The 18,508-nt window shown below is 39.8% G+C and overlaps 1 protein-coding gene across 2 annotated transcripts in view; it reads right to left on the reverse strand.

The window, feature by feature from the left end:
- The window catches only part of DACH2 (dachshund family transcription factor 2), a 269,269-nt gene that overhangs the window by 58,667 nt on the left and 192,094 nt on the right, over positions 1 to 18,508 (reverse strand). For both annotated transcript variants that reach the window (XM_086756246.1, XM_086756247.1), the window contains exons 4-5: positions 9,272 to 9,427; positions 7,130 to 7,302 (exon numbers count right to left, since the gene is read on the reverse strand). In XM_086756246.1, the coding sequence (XP_086612372.1) occupies positions 7,130 to 7,302; positions 9,272 to 9,427 (329 nt within the window). The remainder of the gene's footprint in view (positions 1 to 7,129; positions 7,303 to 9,271; positions 9,428 to 18,508) is intronic.

Here is an 18,508-nt window from a genome sequence, read left to right on the forward strand (position 1 = left end):
TCTGATTTTTTTTTATAGTATTGATCTTCATTTGGTGTCAAAAGTCTAGAGAAATGATGCTGCTGGATTTTCCTTTGTTTTTCATTATTCTTAGTTCTAATGTAGCTGTAATTACTCATCCAAATGTTAATCTATTAATGAGTTCCTAGAGGATTTAATGGCATTTCACTGCTGACAAGCAGGTTTTGGAAGTTTGTCCGAGTCCTGGATATTTTATTCAGACATTTATCTTGATATTTCATTTTTAATTGAGGTGCTGCTTCTGTACTCTACAGGGCTCTGCAGTGGCAGGAGAGCTGGAATTCACCAGACCTCGCTAAGAGCGAGGAAACAAAATGGGGATTCTACTGTCTTGAGGTCTAGACCAGTGTTTTTCAACTATTTTAAGAGAGACTTAGAGCTGATGACCATGATGGAAAAACAGAGATGTCACAGGCTCTGGCAGAATAAATTTTCCAACATTAATTTGCACACTAGTTCACCAACTGGAATGTTTATTGTGCCACACCTCGATCTCCCAGTGCTCGCCAAATCGCCATTCAGATTCTCAAAATGGACTACCCAGTTAAAATCCAGAAACCAGAGTCCCATTTCTCTGGAGAGGTCTGGGAAGCCAGGAGCAGTCAGCCAGCGGACTGGCTGCAGACCTCCTCACCTCCTGTCCAAAACTATCACCGTTTCATGCCTGTGACATCGCTGCTCCTGCCTCTCTGGCTGAATTCCAACCTCAATAAGAGAGAAGAAGAAGAAAAGTTAGCAAAATTTCAGTTAGCACAGAATTGAATTGCTACCTTTTTTTTTCTAGTTAATACTAAGACACATATTTCTTTCCAATTGACCATAGTTGATACTAATACTGTTTTAATTCTAAATAATTACATTTTAAATAGTGTTCTAAAGTTCACAGTCCTTAACTAACGCATTATTGAGAAAAGCAACACATAATTGGTATTCAGGCTTTTCAAAGAGAAAGAATAATCCTGACACAGTTAAGGAAGAGCTGTGCTAAATCTGAGATGATGCTGGACAGTGGCCGACAAGAAATACGATGGTTTGAGTTACTATTTCCGAGCAAGAGAATAGCGGCTAGGTTTGTATTTTGAATTGTCTCAGTCTGGAAATGGTCACGCACACATACAGACTATGGATGACTTGTTGGTCTTCTGAGCTACTTACAGTATCTCCAATCGCTGTAAGAACTGGAGATGAGCAAGGTAAACAGCTGGTCTAAAAACTCAGATCGGATCGGTACGTCTGAAAGCCAGCTGGATCCCATTCATCTTTTGCAGCGTATGGGGAAGTCACTCACCTAAAATATGTACTTTGCCATCTAAAACGCAATTTTTTTTCACTGTCTACATACAGTTGTTTCAGTTGTAGTCAACTGGCAGTTATTTTCTCACCAAATTTAAGAGATTACAAAAACTATCCTACATTTACTGATTTTTAATACCAGATGTTCACTTGCTAATTCCATTACCTTGTGACTACTTCCTATCAATTCATTAATCGCCAGCTGCTCAGCCAAACAGAAGACCGCAGCTCATCAGATGGCATTGGTAAACAGCCAAAGAGCTTCCTCCTTCACCATTTCTTTAATTAGCAGTCACTGGGAAAACGACGGCAACCTTCCCTCCTGTATGAGGATTGTACCTTTACTTTTCACTTTGACTCTGAACGTATAATATTGACTAAAATTGGAAAGGATCTTGCAGTGGAAACTTTCTGTGTGAATCCCCTCCCATGAACTGTCTCACCCTGTATCTAATCTGCGTTACAGCTCTCGGAGTTACTAAGTACAAATGCAAATGACTAAGACAACGCTAAAAAGACCCGAGCCAGAACTAAAAGCTAGTATGTGCTTGGGCTAACAATATTCCCTTGCCAGGTCTGCAAAAAGCCACCAAAATCAGCCTCACAAGAAGCGAAGTGAAACTGCTCTCAGATGTCACTCCCCTAGCATATTCTAACACCCATTTCAGGAAAAAGCTGCCCGCAACGCGCACACGCTATCAAATGGGACAGAATAAACCTAATAATGAGAAAAATAACATAAATTTTACAGAAGTTTTACTTTATAAATCTTGTAATGTTCTGAAAACAATTCAGAATGAATTGAATGCACAGAAAGAAATGAAATTAAATACGTTATAAATTCTGTAACGAGAAATGTTTTCGTACTGAGCAGAATTGTTTCAGAGTGCTCTGAGATGGCCACATTTTTCTGGCTGTCAGGTAAATATTATGAATGTGAGCAGCACAGCACACAGAAAATAGCACCTCTCAGCAATAATTACACAGCCCATCTGTATTCTCTTTAGGGAATTCAAAATCATGTCATATACATCCTTTACAAATGCTTTAACAGTCCCACAAAATCAGGAGAAGAACAGAACACAAAGAAAAGGAGACTCAAAAGTCTCCACTGCGTGTCTAGATCACACCGTACAAACAATGCCTTGGTCTGTTTACCACCAGACCACAATATTCAGTCGGAAATTGTGCTGGGTTGATGTGAAGTACAAGACTTCAGTTTCCCTACCAAAACAGAGCATTGCATTTCACCTAAAATGTCCTTTTTTCCTTTTTTTTTTTTTTTTTTTTTTTTTTGCAGGGTGTGAGGACAGGGGGGTGGGTGGATTTTGATTTGTTTCTCAAGTACACTGCGGTGAAATTCTGAAAGAAATATGATTTCAAATATAAAAATAAAATGCTTTATTTTGAAGGTTTTTTTTTTTTTAATGAAGCAGTTCAATTCCATTTTAACTTTTTGCCTTTGAGTTTTCCAGCTGCGTTCAACAATTGTGTTATTTATTCCTAATTGGAACCCGGATAAGAGCAGAAAGAACAGAAGTAGGAATAGAGCAAGCATGAGGGAATGACGACAGAAGAGAAATGGAGAGCAGGAAACCAATTTGCAGAAATACTCCTACTCAGGAGAAGCACATCTCTCAGCAGCTCTGAAGAGCTTGTCAGAGAGCCAGGAGGAAAGGGGGAGAGAATGATGAGGGGAGATGGAGGAGGAAGGGTGAGACATGAGCAAGAGGAACAAGGAAAGTGTGAAACACCTGGGGTGAATGGAACAAGAAGCAAGGAAAAACTGAAAGATGAAAAACACAGCCTCTCAAATCTCTGGGAAAAAAAAAATTGCGTCATTACTGTACTCTCAGTACTCTTCTGATATCTAACACAAAACAGAGCAGCTTAAGGCCCTTGGTTTGGATTCTGTTCCCACAACGTCCACGCCACCCTAACCACAGTATCTCCCCACCAACCTGCTCCATAGGACATCTGGGACGGTGCCCGTTCCGTGAACGTCCAGAGCCTTGCACAGTCACAGCTCCAGAGACTCAGCTCTGGCCAGCCCTCCTTACGCTTTCCTAACCCCAGCCCTCCACTCTGCCCTCTCCCCTTTCGGCTGAAATTGGGTAAACGAATACGTTTTAGACCTTTCTAGCTTAAATCTGTATAAATCAAGACTTCAGGCTTGACGACACCACCTTAACACTCCTGATGCCTTTATTGTCCATAGCTTGAGGATCTGCAGCTTGAGGCCTTGTTCCACTACGGGCAAGGAGTTGTTATCTGGGCACGGTCTGATTACAGGGTTCCAATGTGCTGACAAGGAACAAAAGTGCTACCTCTGTTTTTACTGTGACACCTCTTCCTGTATCTGCCATCCACGTTTTGTGCCGTGAGGTCTCAGCTGCTTTGGATCCAATGTCCTTTAAGCAATTTGTTAAGATTTAGGTGTGCTTTCAGCATTCGATTCAATCTGTGTTCTCAGCACAGAGCTTAACAGCTCCTTTCCGATGAACTGTCTAACGTGCTGTGAGTGCATGTTAACAGTCATATTCATTTGTTACATACACAGTCATATTCATTATAGGTCCACTGTAAAATAAAAACCTGAACGTTATCTAGTTACTGCTCTCCGGAGTTGAGTTGTTCTACAAACTCCAGTGAAAAATCCTCTCTTTTGTATAAAGGGCCCATCCAAAATTTGCTTCTGAAGATCTGAAAATGTCATCGCTGAGTAGACTTCTCTGAGTTTCAGGAGCAAAATTACTACATGACAGTAAACTGCTATGTTTATTCAGTACTGTTTCTAGCCTACACCATGACTGAAGTGTACTTCAGCTCAGTCCCACCCCAGACTGGTCCTCAAGAGGAGGCTGGCAAAGCATTTTAACACCTGGGCCAGTAACTGGGTTGCAGAGTTCATCCAGCTGAAGAACAGCTCTGGAAAAAAGAACTAACAGGAGAGTAGACGCAAGAGGGAGAAGAGAGAGGGTGGTGAAGTCAGTGTTGCTGCCAAATTTGGGGTTTGCCATAGGAGACCCATAATTATATAGATTCTTCAGAACCATCTGAGTCAAGTTTTAAATGGAGCAAGCTCTTTCAGAAGTGCAGTAAATCCCTGAAAGACTGGATTTATTACAGGGGCACTGCGAGACCCGTAGCTACAGCAGTGCTAGCGGGCGCTGCCATAACCACATCAGATCGTATTATAGATGGGTAAGAAGGTATTGCAAGCCTGGCCATTGTGCTGCCTAATTTATAGCGTTCCTGTCAGGAAGAAATCAAGTTTCATAGTTATGACATTTCTTTCTGGAGCACTAAATGTTAACTTTGCTGATCACGCATATCTGGGCAGAACAGCTTATTTCTAAATGGCAAACGTGATATAAAAAGCGTAATGACTTCATTCAAAACCTTTATAAAGCAGCTGATTCTCACACCTATAGAAAACAGGCCAATTGGTATTTTAGTCATCAGAGTATGGAAACAGATGCACACTCAATATATTCGATTCATTTGTCCCATTTTAAGTAACGTCATGACGCTGGAATTGCAGTCTATCTAAAACTTGTCATTTTTTGTACTTATTAAATGCACTTAAATCATGTCATATAATAAAAGTAATCCTGCTGACAGATAAGAACAGCAGCAATGCTTTTCTTCTACACGTTTCATTTTGTACGAGGATTTCATCTTCACTGATCATCACTCAGAAGCAGATGACTGCACATGAGGGAAGGGAAGGACAAAAGGAGCCTCACGCTCTCTGCAGTAAAATTCCTCTATGGTTTCAGTACTCAGAACAAATGAGAGAAAGACGCAGCATCACTTGACAGGTGAGAGTAACACAGCAATGGATGCACGCTTTACCTCCGTCACATCAGCTACTGGAGTACCTTCCTCTACATCGTGTAGAGGAAATAATTCCCAGTAGAGTGCTGGTGAGACCTACCGTTGCTGTGGAGATACTGTGTATCCTCTAGCGCAGGTGCTGGAGAAAAAATAGCTGCAAATGAGTCACCAGCATCAGGCAGGGCCTGCTGAAGAGCATCCTTAAACCCAGACTGCTTGCAAAAACCACAGTTTATAGTACAAAGAAACAGCACTGTTTACAAATGCATATTTAATCTTCATTTTGACATACTGATAGCATTTAAAATATAATCAAAGCTTATGCAGTCTACTTGCGCCTACAAATACTTCACTGCTGTTTTTAAGTTATGGTTTTCTCACAAGGTCTCTGGAACAGCTGAAGCAAAGGTTACTGAGTAAAATGAATGGAATCTCTGCTGATTTCTAACAATTCCTTGACCTTCATTAACTAACGGACAGCTGGACATCAGAGGTATCATGTCTCCCCCACCCAGTCAGCAACTGCGCAGATATACTGATGATAACAAGTTTTTACAGATCTTAACGCTAAACAGCCTCTAACTGCGGAACACTCCCCCCCCTCCAAATTTTACCAGCCTTCTAAAATCCAATAAAACCAAATGTAAACAAAATCCAAGTATTAAGAACAACATCTGCCCTAATTTGGAAGCTGACTCTAGTAAAGCGGAAAAACAACCTGAGGCAAGTTTGGAGATACTCAGGGCCAGGAAGAAGATCAGAAGAAAAACAAAGATCTCCAGAACCTCAGCAACAGAGGGATGTAAGATTTTATGCTACTGTAATGTGACATGAGAGATTTGCTTTCTTCCTTGAAAGTATGTTGATACAAGTACAAAAAATAAACATGTGGTTGCGCATGACTAGTTTCTTTCCCTGCTTCATGTAGAAAAAAAAATTCCTGTGACAATGCAAAGTACAACACAATCCTAACTAATTTATTCTCACAACTGGCCTGTAATGGCAACAGGAACTTTCTCAATTATAAAATAACAGTATCTTATAATTAAGGTATTTTACAAAGGGAAAGGTATTAGAATAAAGCAACTCAAAACTTTGGGATTCCAGAACAATGGGGACACATGAATGTAAATGAGCATAAATACTAAAATAGAAAGACACATACTTTCCAGAACAGACAGCTGTGTATATTCGTATCTTTAAAACCAAAGAGAAATGGACTAAAATAACTACCTTTCAAAGCTGACAAAATTTTGTCAACAAGAAACATGCATGTGCACGCAAATACACTCAAGAGCTAGATTGATAAAACCTCTCATTTTCGCTCAATAAGAAGAGGACAGACACACTTTAGAGAATCCCACAGCACCGATCCTATATCCTTCTACCTCAAAAATTTATTTTCTCAACCTATTTTGTAATGTGTGGCACGACTTCAGCTCTCAACACGGGTACAAAATTTTCTTAACTTGCTTTGAAGAGACCATCAGAAGCCCTTCAAAAGCACAAACATGTTTTATCCAGCCAGGAGGAAATTTATGTCTGGTTACCAGAGATGGTACCCACTGAGGTACTTCTGACGGTCTCTGCTATTAACCTGTTCTGGAATTGCACCGCACCAGAGCTCCTGCTACGTTCTATAGCATTTTCTTTTAAGTATAACTTAAAGCTTAATTTTAAACAACATTCTGTAATAGCTTTTGAGCTGTAACAGATGCAGCACTGCTTATCCCCCTAACCTCTAGTGAGTGTTAGTCTCTGGTTTTTATTACATTACAGATTTGTAGATAGAGCGGAGCATCTTCACTTCTTGACTGTACTCGTGGGTACTTCCTCAAACCACAGCACAACCGGGAACCGCAGAGCAGTGTGCTATAGGCAGTGTAAGCTCACTGTCTCTCAGTTTTCTTCCTTAAGAAAGCTACTGTAAATGTTTTTGTTGCTCATAAAAAGCTGTCTCATGGATGACTCTTACCTTTATGACAGAGGCCCCTGCCCTGGAAAGAGGACTGTGCATCTGGGCTGCCGCAGCCATGTTAGCGATGGTATTGAGGTGGTTCATCTGATTCATTGCCATTGCGACCGAAGCGGGAGGTAGGCTGACGGGGAGCAGAGGGTGGGGCATCATCATAAACGGCAGGTCTATCCCTAAAAAAGAGCATGGGCAGGTTACAGGCGTCAGTCCCTCATTTTATAACCCAGCGTCTTTAATTGTTAGAGTCTATATTCTACTAGAACATTGACTAATCAACTCACTATTAGTACGTGTTGATAATTTTGATGTTACATAGGAAATAATTGTCTTTGCATTCCAGAAAAGGTTGTATGGTTTTTATCAGGGAAAGAAACTGACAGCTATAAAGTAACACAATATTAGCAAAATGAATATACAGTAGTGTATAAGTTCTGTGATCTCTTTATTAAGAGTAATAAAGCAATTTTTTTTCCCCCAAAATTGGACTCTTTCTACCAGACAAAAAGTTTGGTTTTTTTTTTTTTAATTAAATTTAGATTAGAAATTCTCATGAAAAAATTCGGGTACAAGCAGTGAATAACACAGTCATATAGCTAGTCATAACCATATGCTCTTCACATTAATTGCTTCTAAAAGTTCGTTAACTTTTGGCTCTGTCTTAACTATTTTAAATGAGAAGGCCAGTCACCATTTTGGTGTATAACAAAACCCACAATAAAATAATATCACTGACGGATATAGCTTAGGTTATTCCAATACAATTTGACTATAGCAGTACAAAACACCACTCCGCCCCCACGAAAGGCAGAACCGTACATATTCTGAGCTCCCACACTATTTCTGTTCAGCTTGAGGATATCATGATCAACAAGCGCGGTGTCTTATAGATTCACCATGTATTTTATACGATGATCCCTGCCAATATTAATTATGATAGGTAATAAGCAAAGCTCACATACATCTCCCTTCGCTTTAAACATACTGACAATCCCCTTCAGTGCTGTTGTTCCCCTGCATATCTCCCTTAACAGCCCAATAATCTCTCCTCATACTCTATAGAGTTCCAAAACTCCCAGACACCATCTGGCCACACTGAGTTGTATGTCTACTTAAAGTCCAATTGACATGCAAACTAAATGCGAACTACAAACAAAATTTAACAGCACATCACCAGTTTTAAGACACAATCCGTCAAACATTTCAGAGGACTATGAAGAAAATATATCCTACACTCGCAAATCATTGGACATAATGTCTGACGTTCAATAAACCCTTGAACAGCCTAGAGGTATTTGCCTGCTACAAAATCTACAAAAAAATATTTTTAAAGTTTTCTTTAACAGCAAGGAACACAACATCCCTGCATGTAAAAAAATAAACTGTTAACGAATTATGTAATTAAATAAAAGGAAAGGATAAACTACAGTGAATTGGAGTCCCATAATCTGGTGATTCTTAACCACCAACACTCAACCGGCTGCCCAAAATGGTCAGGTACGGACCTTCCCATGAACAAAGCAGACACACACAGTCATTTCAATAGCTTTGACTTGTTCAAGTCTGAGGCCCTACATTGGTAACAAGGGATGATCTGCTCCTAAAATTGTGTAAGGAGCCCGAAATGTGATTCATCCATTAAAACTAACCCCAAAAAACTAACTTTCAAAACTTTGAGGATGAAGTGCTTAAACAAAGAACAAGAATTCAGAAATTGTGAAATTTTTCACTCCTCACCTATCATAATCTGTTAGAATTAAGTTTACTCCTCACTAATCTTTTAAATACTAATCCTTAGCATCTTTCTCGGAATAGCTTTCCCTTCCCTTCCTTCCCTCTTTGAGTGCAAAGGAGAAGGAAAACTCCTGGCTTCCCACCTGCCCCCTTCCTAAGGGAGGGAAGAGAGATGGGTTTGAAGGGAGCTTTACATTCCAAATCCAAACTTTATCTATGTCATTTCATTCCAGTCACTCAGGATAGCTGAGCTCAATGGATCATCTTGCCCATACCTGGGCGGTACCAGGTGAAACAAGGCAGAGGGATTGCTTCTGCTCGCTTTTAACTAGGAGGTTGGGAAAGAATGCAAACCCAGCCTCCAAGCAGGGCCTCATGTAATTTTTTCTCCTGTAGGAGCATGGTACGTACTGTTGGTAAGCAGGTGGTTCTGCTGGAGAGGACTGAGCGGGTGCGCACTTCCGAGGCTCGACTGCCCGGACAGCGTGGGATGACCAATGCTGTGCTGTGATCCTGTTGTAATAGGAGACTGAAGCTTGTCTTTATCCCAGGAGGATTCACTCCCACCTGCAAAACAGGTACAAACCAACCATAAATGGTGCATACTTTTCTTTAAAAGACATTTTGCTTGGTCAGTAATGAGCTAAGCACCTAGCAGAAACACAGCACCTGAAGCTGACACTTGAATTTTTTAATAAATTAATACATATGCATCAGGCAAAAAATATTATTAGAAACTTTCAGCATCACCTACCTTCATAACACTAGATTCTGGAAACAGAAAAAGTGAAATGTTTAAGGATAAAATCATTCAAGTAAACACCAGTCACAACCAAGTAAATATGGCAGGAAGGGAAGATCTGAGGCACTGAATCACAGTCTCCTGCTACCACAGGGAACCAGGCCAACCCAGTCCCTGCCAGAGACAAATCAGTGTCAATCCTCGGGCCCATCAGGTCTCTCACCACTCTTAATCTTAGTGGAGAGCTGCTCCGCTATTCACTCCAATGTTCACTAGCATTCTACCTTAAATTCATCCCTGAACAGGTTACAACAACTTATCCTGCTGCTGTGCTACCTCTGAGCTTAAATCCTGGGGACGTCCCGAGTGAAACACCTCGCTTTGCTAGGCTACACAAGCCAGGCATCAGGTTGGGCTCGGAAACCAGTATTGAGGATTTTTAACTTTAAAGAGTCCAGATAGATTATGCACAGTAATTAGTGTCTACAAAAAAAAAAAAAACCCACTGTGTAGCAAACTAAGCACTCGTGTTTGGTCTAGAATATCTGCTTCATCTTCTGAAGAGAGGGTGTTCTGCAGCAATTTTGCAGATTGTCGGTTTCTTCAGCATTACACTTACACATCTGAAGAGCAACAAGTTCCTGTCAAAGAGCCATTCAGTAGACGTTGTTACTGAATTGTAAAATACCTCTGGTCCACAAAAGAAACCACCTAAAAAAAGTCAGACTGAACATTTTGAGAGTAAAAACGTATTTGAAGCACGCTCCCTCTGAGGTACACCTCACATTTTCAATGAGATTACAGACTGTTACGAAGAAGTGTAACTGCAGTATTGACTTTGTTTTGAATTTATGAACAAGAATTTCAATTAGAATAAATAAATAGATTACTGCGATGCAGCGGATAGAGGCAGCAAGCAAAACACATTTTAATTGAATATGAAAGTAACAGAAAAATTCCATTCTTTACTACAACACATAGCTAATAAACGTGATTAATACTGCTAAATGCAAAAGTTTGAAAGATCAATGATTGAGAAAAAAGGAAATCACTCCGTCATTTTATCACTATGTCCAAGTATGAATTACTTTCCTATAAAAGACTTGTAATTTGTAAATTGATGAGTAATACATTGACAAAGAAAGATACAATAAATTATGCCCTGTGATCTAACATGGCACAGTGCAGTAATTAGAAGAACTACTACAGTTAAGGCTGTGTCAGCATCTGTGTTATTTAATATACTGCTCCTTCAAATAACATCTGACTGATACTTAGAACACAAGTTTTTCATTCTGACTATTGTGAAACAGAGGTGGGATTATTTGGCAAAGTATTTCTCAAATTAAACGTGTAATTTAAAAGAGATTTTCTGAGGAAATGTTTAGTGTTTGATTTTACCAAATTAGTTTTATTTTTCTCTGTATGCTTGTTCAGTAAATTTCAGTTTAACATTTACACTTTATTCTTCCTAAAAAAAACACAACATGTACCTTAGCATGAACTTTTTTGCTAAGAAATAGGCGATTTTGTCCATGTAACTTCATGTATCAGGGCAGCAGCCACAAAAAACTGTGCACAAGACAGTCTTTTTATCAAAAAGTCTCCCTCACTCCATTTGTTTTTCTCCAAAACTTCCAAACCCAGGCACAGATGGTCTGAACTCCTAGCTCATTTACTTATTTCTGGAAGTTTCTGCTGTCTCTCCAAAGCCTCGTGCACCTACCCACCACGCTGCCGTGGCCCTGAGGCTGGGGTATCGGACTGCCCCACCGGCTTTCTGCGCCCAGCTGCCTAACCGCTGCACGTTCCGCAGGGAAGAACAATTATTCCTATTTTACAGATGGAGAATTGCACTGTGCAGAAAAGTGACTTGCTTAAGGAAACACAGGAAACCTGCAATGGAACAGGAAACTGAATTTAAATTGTGTCGTACAGTCCAAATCACTGGACCAGTTTTCCTTGCAGATGGGGATAATAATAACTTTTCCCCCTGCAAATTCCACTTGTAAATCTGCTCCAGTATTCAGTGCCAGCAACACAAGAATAAACTGCAATGCACTTATCTCTACGGACCATTCCTGTATTCGTATGTTCCCTATCACTTCTCCTTACAGCAAGAAAAGGAGAAAATACTGCTGAGCCTATGATGTACGTTAAATGAAATGTATCCCGTAGTCTGCAGCACACCACACAGGTAACAGCTTCATCACTTCACCTGGGCCGCATACACCAGGTAGTAGTGAGTCTCTTAAAAAGAAAATAATTAGAACTTCCTCTTACCTAGAGCTGTTCAACCGTGAAGTGTTTCAGAAGGGCGGTATGATTATCTCCAACTCACAAGTGGGGAAGTGGAGGTGCAGAATTATGAAGCAATTTCCTCCACGTTACCTGGTGTTACACGGTGAAACTGGAGAAGCCAGGTCTCACAGGTCCTGTTCCTGTGTGCTATACCATAGACACCTCCAGTTCATCCTACCCACACAGTCCCTTTGCATCGATAAAAATAACCGTTTAACAGAAAATCAGCATCATTCCCTGCAGTATCTATTCCCATACAGTAAGAGAAAATTACATAGAAGTTAACAGTAAGCCAGTACTAGGTTCACATTATAAACCAAAGATGTAAAATACAAACCTGTGGTAATATACTCAGTCCTTTTCCTGTCATGCAACTCTAAAAAAAGGTATTTATCTTTGGGCATACAATTTTCTTATTTACTAACACAGCTGTCAGCAGGTTATATCAGCAAATACATATCTGACAGATATACATATCAATGTATATTTTCAAATTCTTTGATACAGTAACAATTACAAGTTAATACCTCTGTAAAAAGTAAATCTTACTTAACACTTCAAATCTAAGTTTGGTCACAATTTTTCAGGAGGTTTCTATTAATTGCCATTTTTTAATCCAAATAGGTGCCATCAATAAGGCAAACATACCACATTTGGATTGTAAATCCTGTAAAAATTATTTGTCTAAACTAAGGTAGTGAAGGCTCTCATTCTTTTAAATACATCAGATAACGAGTCTAAAATTAAACAATGATCCATACTACTGTATACGGAGAGATGGACTTCAAGTTATTTTTTTTAGATCTATATGAAACAAAAGGGGAAAAATGTCTGTGAAAGAAGAAAGCAAACATGCAGCACTGTAAGGGAAAAGAGAACAGAAAACAGCAGTGGGACTTGCTTTACCTCTTGTATATTAAGGGAAATACAGCGAAAGACTATTTCACTTAAAAATATTAGTAACTTGATTCATAAGTGTCACAGGAATATTATTAGAGCACTCTGAAGTCTGTTGATTTGTCAAAATGCCAATACGTCATTTATACACTTTACAAAAACCTTTATGTTTAATGCTATTACCCACTACCCATCTGACCTTCTCTCTACAGATAAAACTAAAGGACAAAAAGGTAATTTTTCCTTATCTTGTTTGCATTCTGGTCGATCTTGTCCCAGAAGAGATTGTACTCAGCATTAAAAAAGGGCAAGAGAGACAAGAACCTCCATCTTCCAGAGCTCCCGACGCTTGGCAGAAGCAAGCCCAGGGACTGCGGTTTGCTTAAAGACAGCCACGGTGGGATGAGAAAGGCAGAGGTTAGCTGGGCAGCCGTCCTAAAAAACTGCAGCACGCACTGGCTGCCCAGCAGAAAAAAGGCCCAGCCTGCTTCGACCACGCCGTTGGGCCACACAGCAAACGTGCGGTGCACGCGGCTGCGATCAGATTTGCCGCTAAATGCACAACACGGATGGAAAAACCAGGTCTGATCGTCTGCGTCGCACACAGGCACCTACACGGAAACACAGCGTGTCTCAAAGGGCAGAGAGGAAGACGGGCGCTACGTGGACTTGGCACAAGAAAGAGTTATTTACGATATTCTTAATAATTAAAGGCTGGTACTTACCAGTCTTCACAGGTTATTTGAGAGAACCGACTTATCAGTGCATGACTTACGCTTATATTCAACTAAGCAAAAGCAAAACTAGTGCAACCAACTCCAGCCCATTCGCTTCCAAACTAAAACGCGGCGAGAGGAAAGCAACCCCTTAACGCCATGCGACAGCTCAGCGGCCAGATTCTGTGTCTCTGCTTCCGAGCCCCTGTGAACAGGAGTTCAGACGAGGCCAGGCGCAGAGGGAGTTAAATCACAGGAAACACAAACAAATTGGGAAAATCGGCCCAAGCGCTACACACACGTGCTGCTGACACACGCTGTGCTCACAGGCCCACTGCCAGGTTATCACACGTCTGTAAGCAAAGTGCCTCCAGGTTTCATTTTGTTTAGTCGAAGGAAATGCAAGTGATAAGCTCGGCTTCATTTTGAGTAAAATGCTGCTTCTCACCCATCTTTAATTTCAGTAATTCTGTGAGATAACTCTTAAAGCCACATGTTTTCATGTAATAAACCTCTCTGGTCTTCAAAGCAAAAAACTTTTTTTTGGTGAAGATGTATTTGTGAAGATCAAGTTACTGTCTTGTTTTTAGGTATTGAAAGATCTCCAGAAAGTAATCAAAGTTCAATTTGGTGACAGCTTCTTTTCATTTGGTTTCAAATTCATTTTATCAGCCTTAAAACTGTCTGGTCTAGCTAAATGAAACCCACTGTCAGAGGTTCCTTTGAACAGAACAACCACACCACTTCAATCTCTGTCATTTTATTTTTTGTTGCGATACATTTCTGAAAAATTGAACTCAAATTGTTAAAAGCAATACCATCTTCACTGTCTAGTTTTATCTAAAATTATTTTTAAACACATTTTTCATGCTGTTGGGCATATTAAGCATAACAGCAGCTGCAAAGAAAGAAGTATTGCATGCATTATTGTCTCAGCACCGAGAATTTCAAAGTATTCAGGGGTCCCAGATCACCTGCTTTTATCAATATCCTAATTTCACCTCGATACTGGGGACGTATATGTACTGGGAAAGTCACTTTTTTGGCCTACACGGAATATCTTCTGCTGAACACTCTTCAGCCTACAACTTTCTGTCAACTCTTTTCATTTTAACATCCCAGGAAGAGAAGATTAGGTAGAAAGAAATTTTTGTCATATTTGATAATCAGCGAATCTCACTACAGTAAGGACAGGAAGATACCATCCATGTTATATTCTTGGTAAACTGTCACTTTCCTGTCAGAAAAATGTCAAACTGTTCTGGGTCAGGATTATGACCTATTTAACCCCAAATTCTGTCCCTCATATTGGCAGCAGATGATGTTATTTATGGAGATCACGCAAGCGCGGACACTTCCTGTGGTCCCTTATCGCCCTCAAATAAACTTTCTTACTTTAAAACGGGAGCGAGATTTTTAATCAGCCCCCAAAAGCATGACACTCATCTGAAAATGTGAACGGAAGATTTGCAATGCATTTAAAGCCTTAATGCATTGATTTGTTTAGCCGTGTGCATTCTGCTCTATCAGCTTCTGGGTTGCGCACTACAAGAACACCGTGGAAGTGTGTAGGGTAAGATTTTAAAACTCAAGAAATGCAGTGATGTCTTTACTGGGCTACTTCCAAAAACTTATCAAGTGGTTCAGCAGATGTAATTACTGCTTAGCCCTGCCAAAGCTTTGAAATGTGCCCATTAATTCAGCAATTCCCAATCTGTCCATCAGTCAGTCGTACTTAAAAAATATGTCTGTCACAACTTAGGTGAAGTAATCTGTTGATAATTATACAATAAGAAGGCATCTGAAAATAATTTCTAAACTTTTTGAAAAGTCTTAATGACAGCAAAATCAAAGCTTATTTCACAGCAAACAGGACACTGAAGAAAACTGAAAATATGTCAGAATATTTGATGCCAATTTAATTAAGAACAATTAATTCCAGGAAGACACATTTTTAGAAGATAAAAGCAGAGATGTAGTATTTATTTAGGAACCTAACCATCCCTCCCAAATCGTCAATTGCTTCCTTTAAAATGAACAGAGAAAAAGAAATAATGTGGTAAATACAGTATGTTCTAAAGTTCCTAAATTATGATCAGTGATTTGAGTGCTACCTTGGAACCAAGTCAGTTACAGCTGATGGCTACCGAAGTATGCAGGGTGTTTTCTCCTACTTTGAGACCACTGTAGAGGAACTACCGGCTGCAGCAACGAAAATGTTTCCACAAAGCAGTCTTCTGTAGACAGCTGCTAAAATATGGATGGCCTTTTCCTCAAGTAACTAACATTAAAAAGGGGGGAAAACGTTGCAAAAAAAACCTAGAGAGATGCAGGAAAAAGAAAGAAAATGCAGTATGATTTAAGGGACTAGTTTGATAAAAACACAAACTGCTCAAAGCGGCAATATCTTAATTTACGCTCAAAACAGCAAACACAACTCAGTGGGTCAGCTGAGTCAACTTGCACCACCAAAGCACCCCATTAAAGTTAGATTTAGCCAGATGAAATATCATATTTATAGAAGGTTAGATACAAACCATCAAAATGATTTTCATTAAACTGCACTAATATTCAAAGCAGTTCTCAAAGTTCGCTATCTGTACCCATTCTCCTCTTTTCTTTCGCTGATTTAGTCACGCATAAATATTAATCAAAACAAGTTGCTTCTCGGCCAGGAAGGAATGTGGCATGCTGGAGAAAAGCTCTGATAATTCATAAATAAAGCCTTTGCTTCTTTGTTACCTGACAGTTAACCATGTGGTAAGGAAGGGCCAGGGGTGGGAGAGGGAAAAGCTTGTAACCCTCACCTCTCCTGTGAGGACAGGCTGAGAGCTGGGGCTGTTCAGCCTGGAGAAGAGAAGGCTCCAGGGAGACCTAACAGTGGCCTTCCAGTATCTAAAGGGACTACAGGAAATCTGGAGAGGCACTTTCGACAAGGGCATACCGTACTAGAACATGGTATCTCTTCTGATTTAGGACCATCAACAGAAAAATTAACTGTTTTCTACTGCAGGACCAAAGTCTGTCTTTAGAAACACGTGCATTTCACAGAGAGAAATAAGGTCAAAATTTTGGTCTGTCATGTTTTTATTACAGTTGATGACGCACAAGCCAGAAATAAAATAGCTTAACTTTCAGATCTTGAACACAATCTGTAGGGCTGGCTGCCAGAAAGGATAAAACATACATTCTTCTAAACTCAGCAACTGCAACCAGCAAGCAAGGAACTAGGACTCATATTCCAGTGATGATAATCATTGACACCGTCACTCACCACACCAAGTGTTGTTTGGTTTGGTTTTGGTTTTTTAAAACTCCTTAATATTTTCCCATATTTGACAACTTACTGAAACAACCACTCAGATGTCTGTACTGTAGATTCCTACTGTGACGGTACCTAGCAAGATGGTTCAGTTTGATTTTGAGAGGCTTTGAGAACGTCCTGACATCCACAGCTGACAGGTAATGCTATGTTACGAAATGAGATCATTAAAGTTTCAACAATTTATCATTTACTGTTTCTTTGAAATAATTATTATGAGCAATTCAAGTTACAGATCGTAATTTTCTGAGTTAATTTGTAGTGACATAAATGAATTACGTATTTATGATTTTTTAAAAAATGCCTAATACTAGAAGAATTCTGTGTAATATAAAGCCTGTCTTGAAAGACCTAAATACAGTCTGTGGCACTTCACACATACACATTTCGACAACCTTCCAAACCCCTGCCGACTTGAGGCATCTGCACAGAACTTAACGACAGCGGAGATTTTACCAGAGAACGAGAGGTTGCTAAAGGGATGCCTAACCTCCTTTTATATCGATGCTGTATGACTGCAGCAGCTCTCCCACGAGATTTACTGTCCTAAGGCCCGGTTTCCACGAAGGATCAGTATGTGCAGACACTTGGACAGTATGAGGAACACTGGCAAATTTATACTAATTCTAGAGATGTACCCTTTTTTATATCTGGCACTTGATTCCTTACACTAAGTCATTACTGACTTCCAAAAAAATTTAGAATGCTGCCAAAACCAGGAGAGCCTGTGAGCAAACCTAATTCACGTAAAAGGTCAGCAGTGAAATCTACCATGTTTCATTTAATGTCAGTCTAAAAATGACACACAAAAAAAATCTCGAACTATATTAGCAGCCAATTTGGTACTTCCTTTAAAAATCACTTTCATTTTCGCTCACAGTAACAGCTGAGAATGTACCTACCACAACATTTGGACATCTTACACGTTCAGTCTTTGATTTTCCGAATATTTTTCCTATTCAGCAAACCTAGGCATTAGGTGCTCTCATCTAATCTCCAGTGCAGCTCTCCTCAATGAGTACCAGTGGGAGCGTCGCACCAGCTTCTCTAATGAGCAGGATCAAATCTCTAAAAAAGATGAACCGTGCCAAAGAAACTGTTTGAGAAAATAGATCCTAAATTTGGTATTGTGTAAAGGACGTTCTCCATCTTCAAATTAATGTTTCTTTCTGAGATATACAAAACCAAAATAACAACTACAATCACAATAAACACTACTGAACTGCTTATACTAATACCAGATAAAGTGAAACTCTTTCCTAAGAAGAAAAAGTGAGAGGCTTCAGCAACAAAACACAACAGCACAGTGCCAAGCTGAACTTAACTAAGCTTGAGGTTTTGGACAGGATTCATTTCTGCTTGCGGTATAAGTATGCACCACCTTGATTATCATTTAAAAAAATATTGACAGCTTGCCTTCTCATACCAATGCCTAGTAACAAATTCCAAATGTTTTGTCACATTTCTTGTGAGCAATGCCATCTGCCAGAGGTGGCATTTCATGGCTGTTTACCCTGACTCCCTCCAAGAATTCATCTGCCACTATCTAATGCTGCCTGAATAAAGGGGATTAAGACTCTGATGCAACAGAGACTATTGATAATTTGGTATAATTGGGAAGAAATGAAGATAAATGAGGTTGAGGATGGAGAGGCAATTAGTTGAGCTGC

Source organism: Chlamydotis macqueenii, chromosome 11 (assembly GCF_036417535.1).
Source record: "Chlamydotis macqueenii isolate bChlMac1 chromosome 11, bChlMac1.mat, whole genome shotgun sequence".
In the NCBI taxonomy this organism is placed as follows: domain Eukaryota; kingdom Metazoa; phylum Chordata; class Aves; order Otidiformes; family Otididae; genus Chlamydotis; species Chlamydotis macqueenii.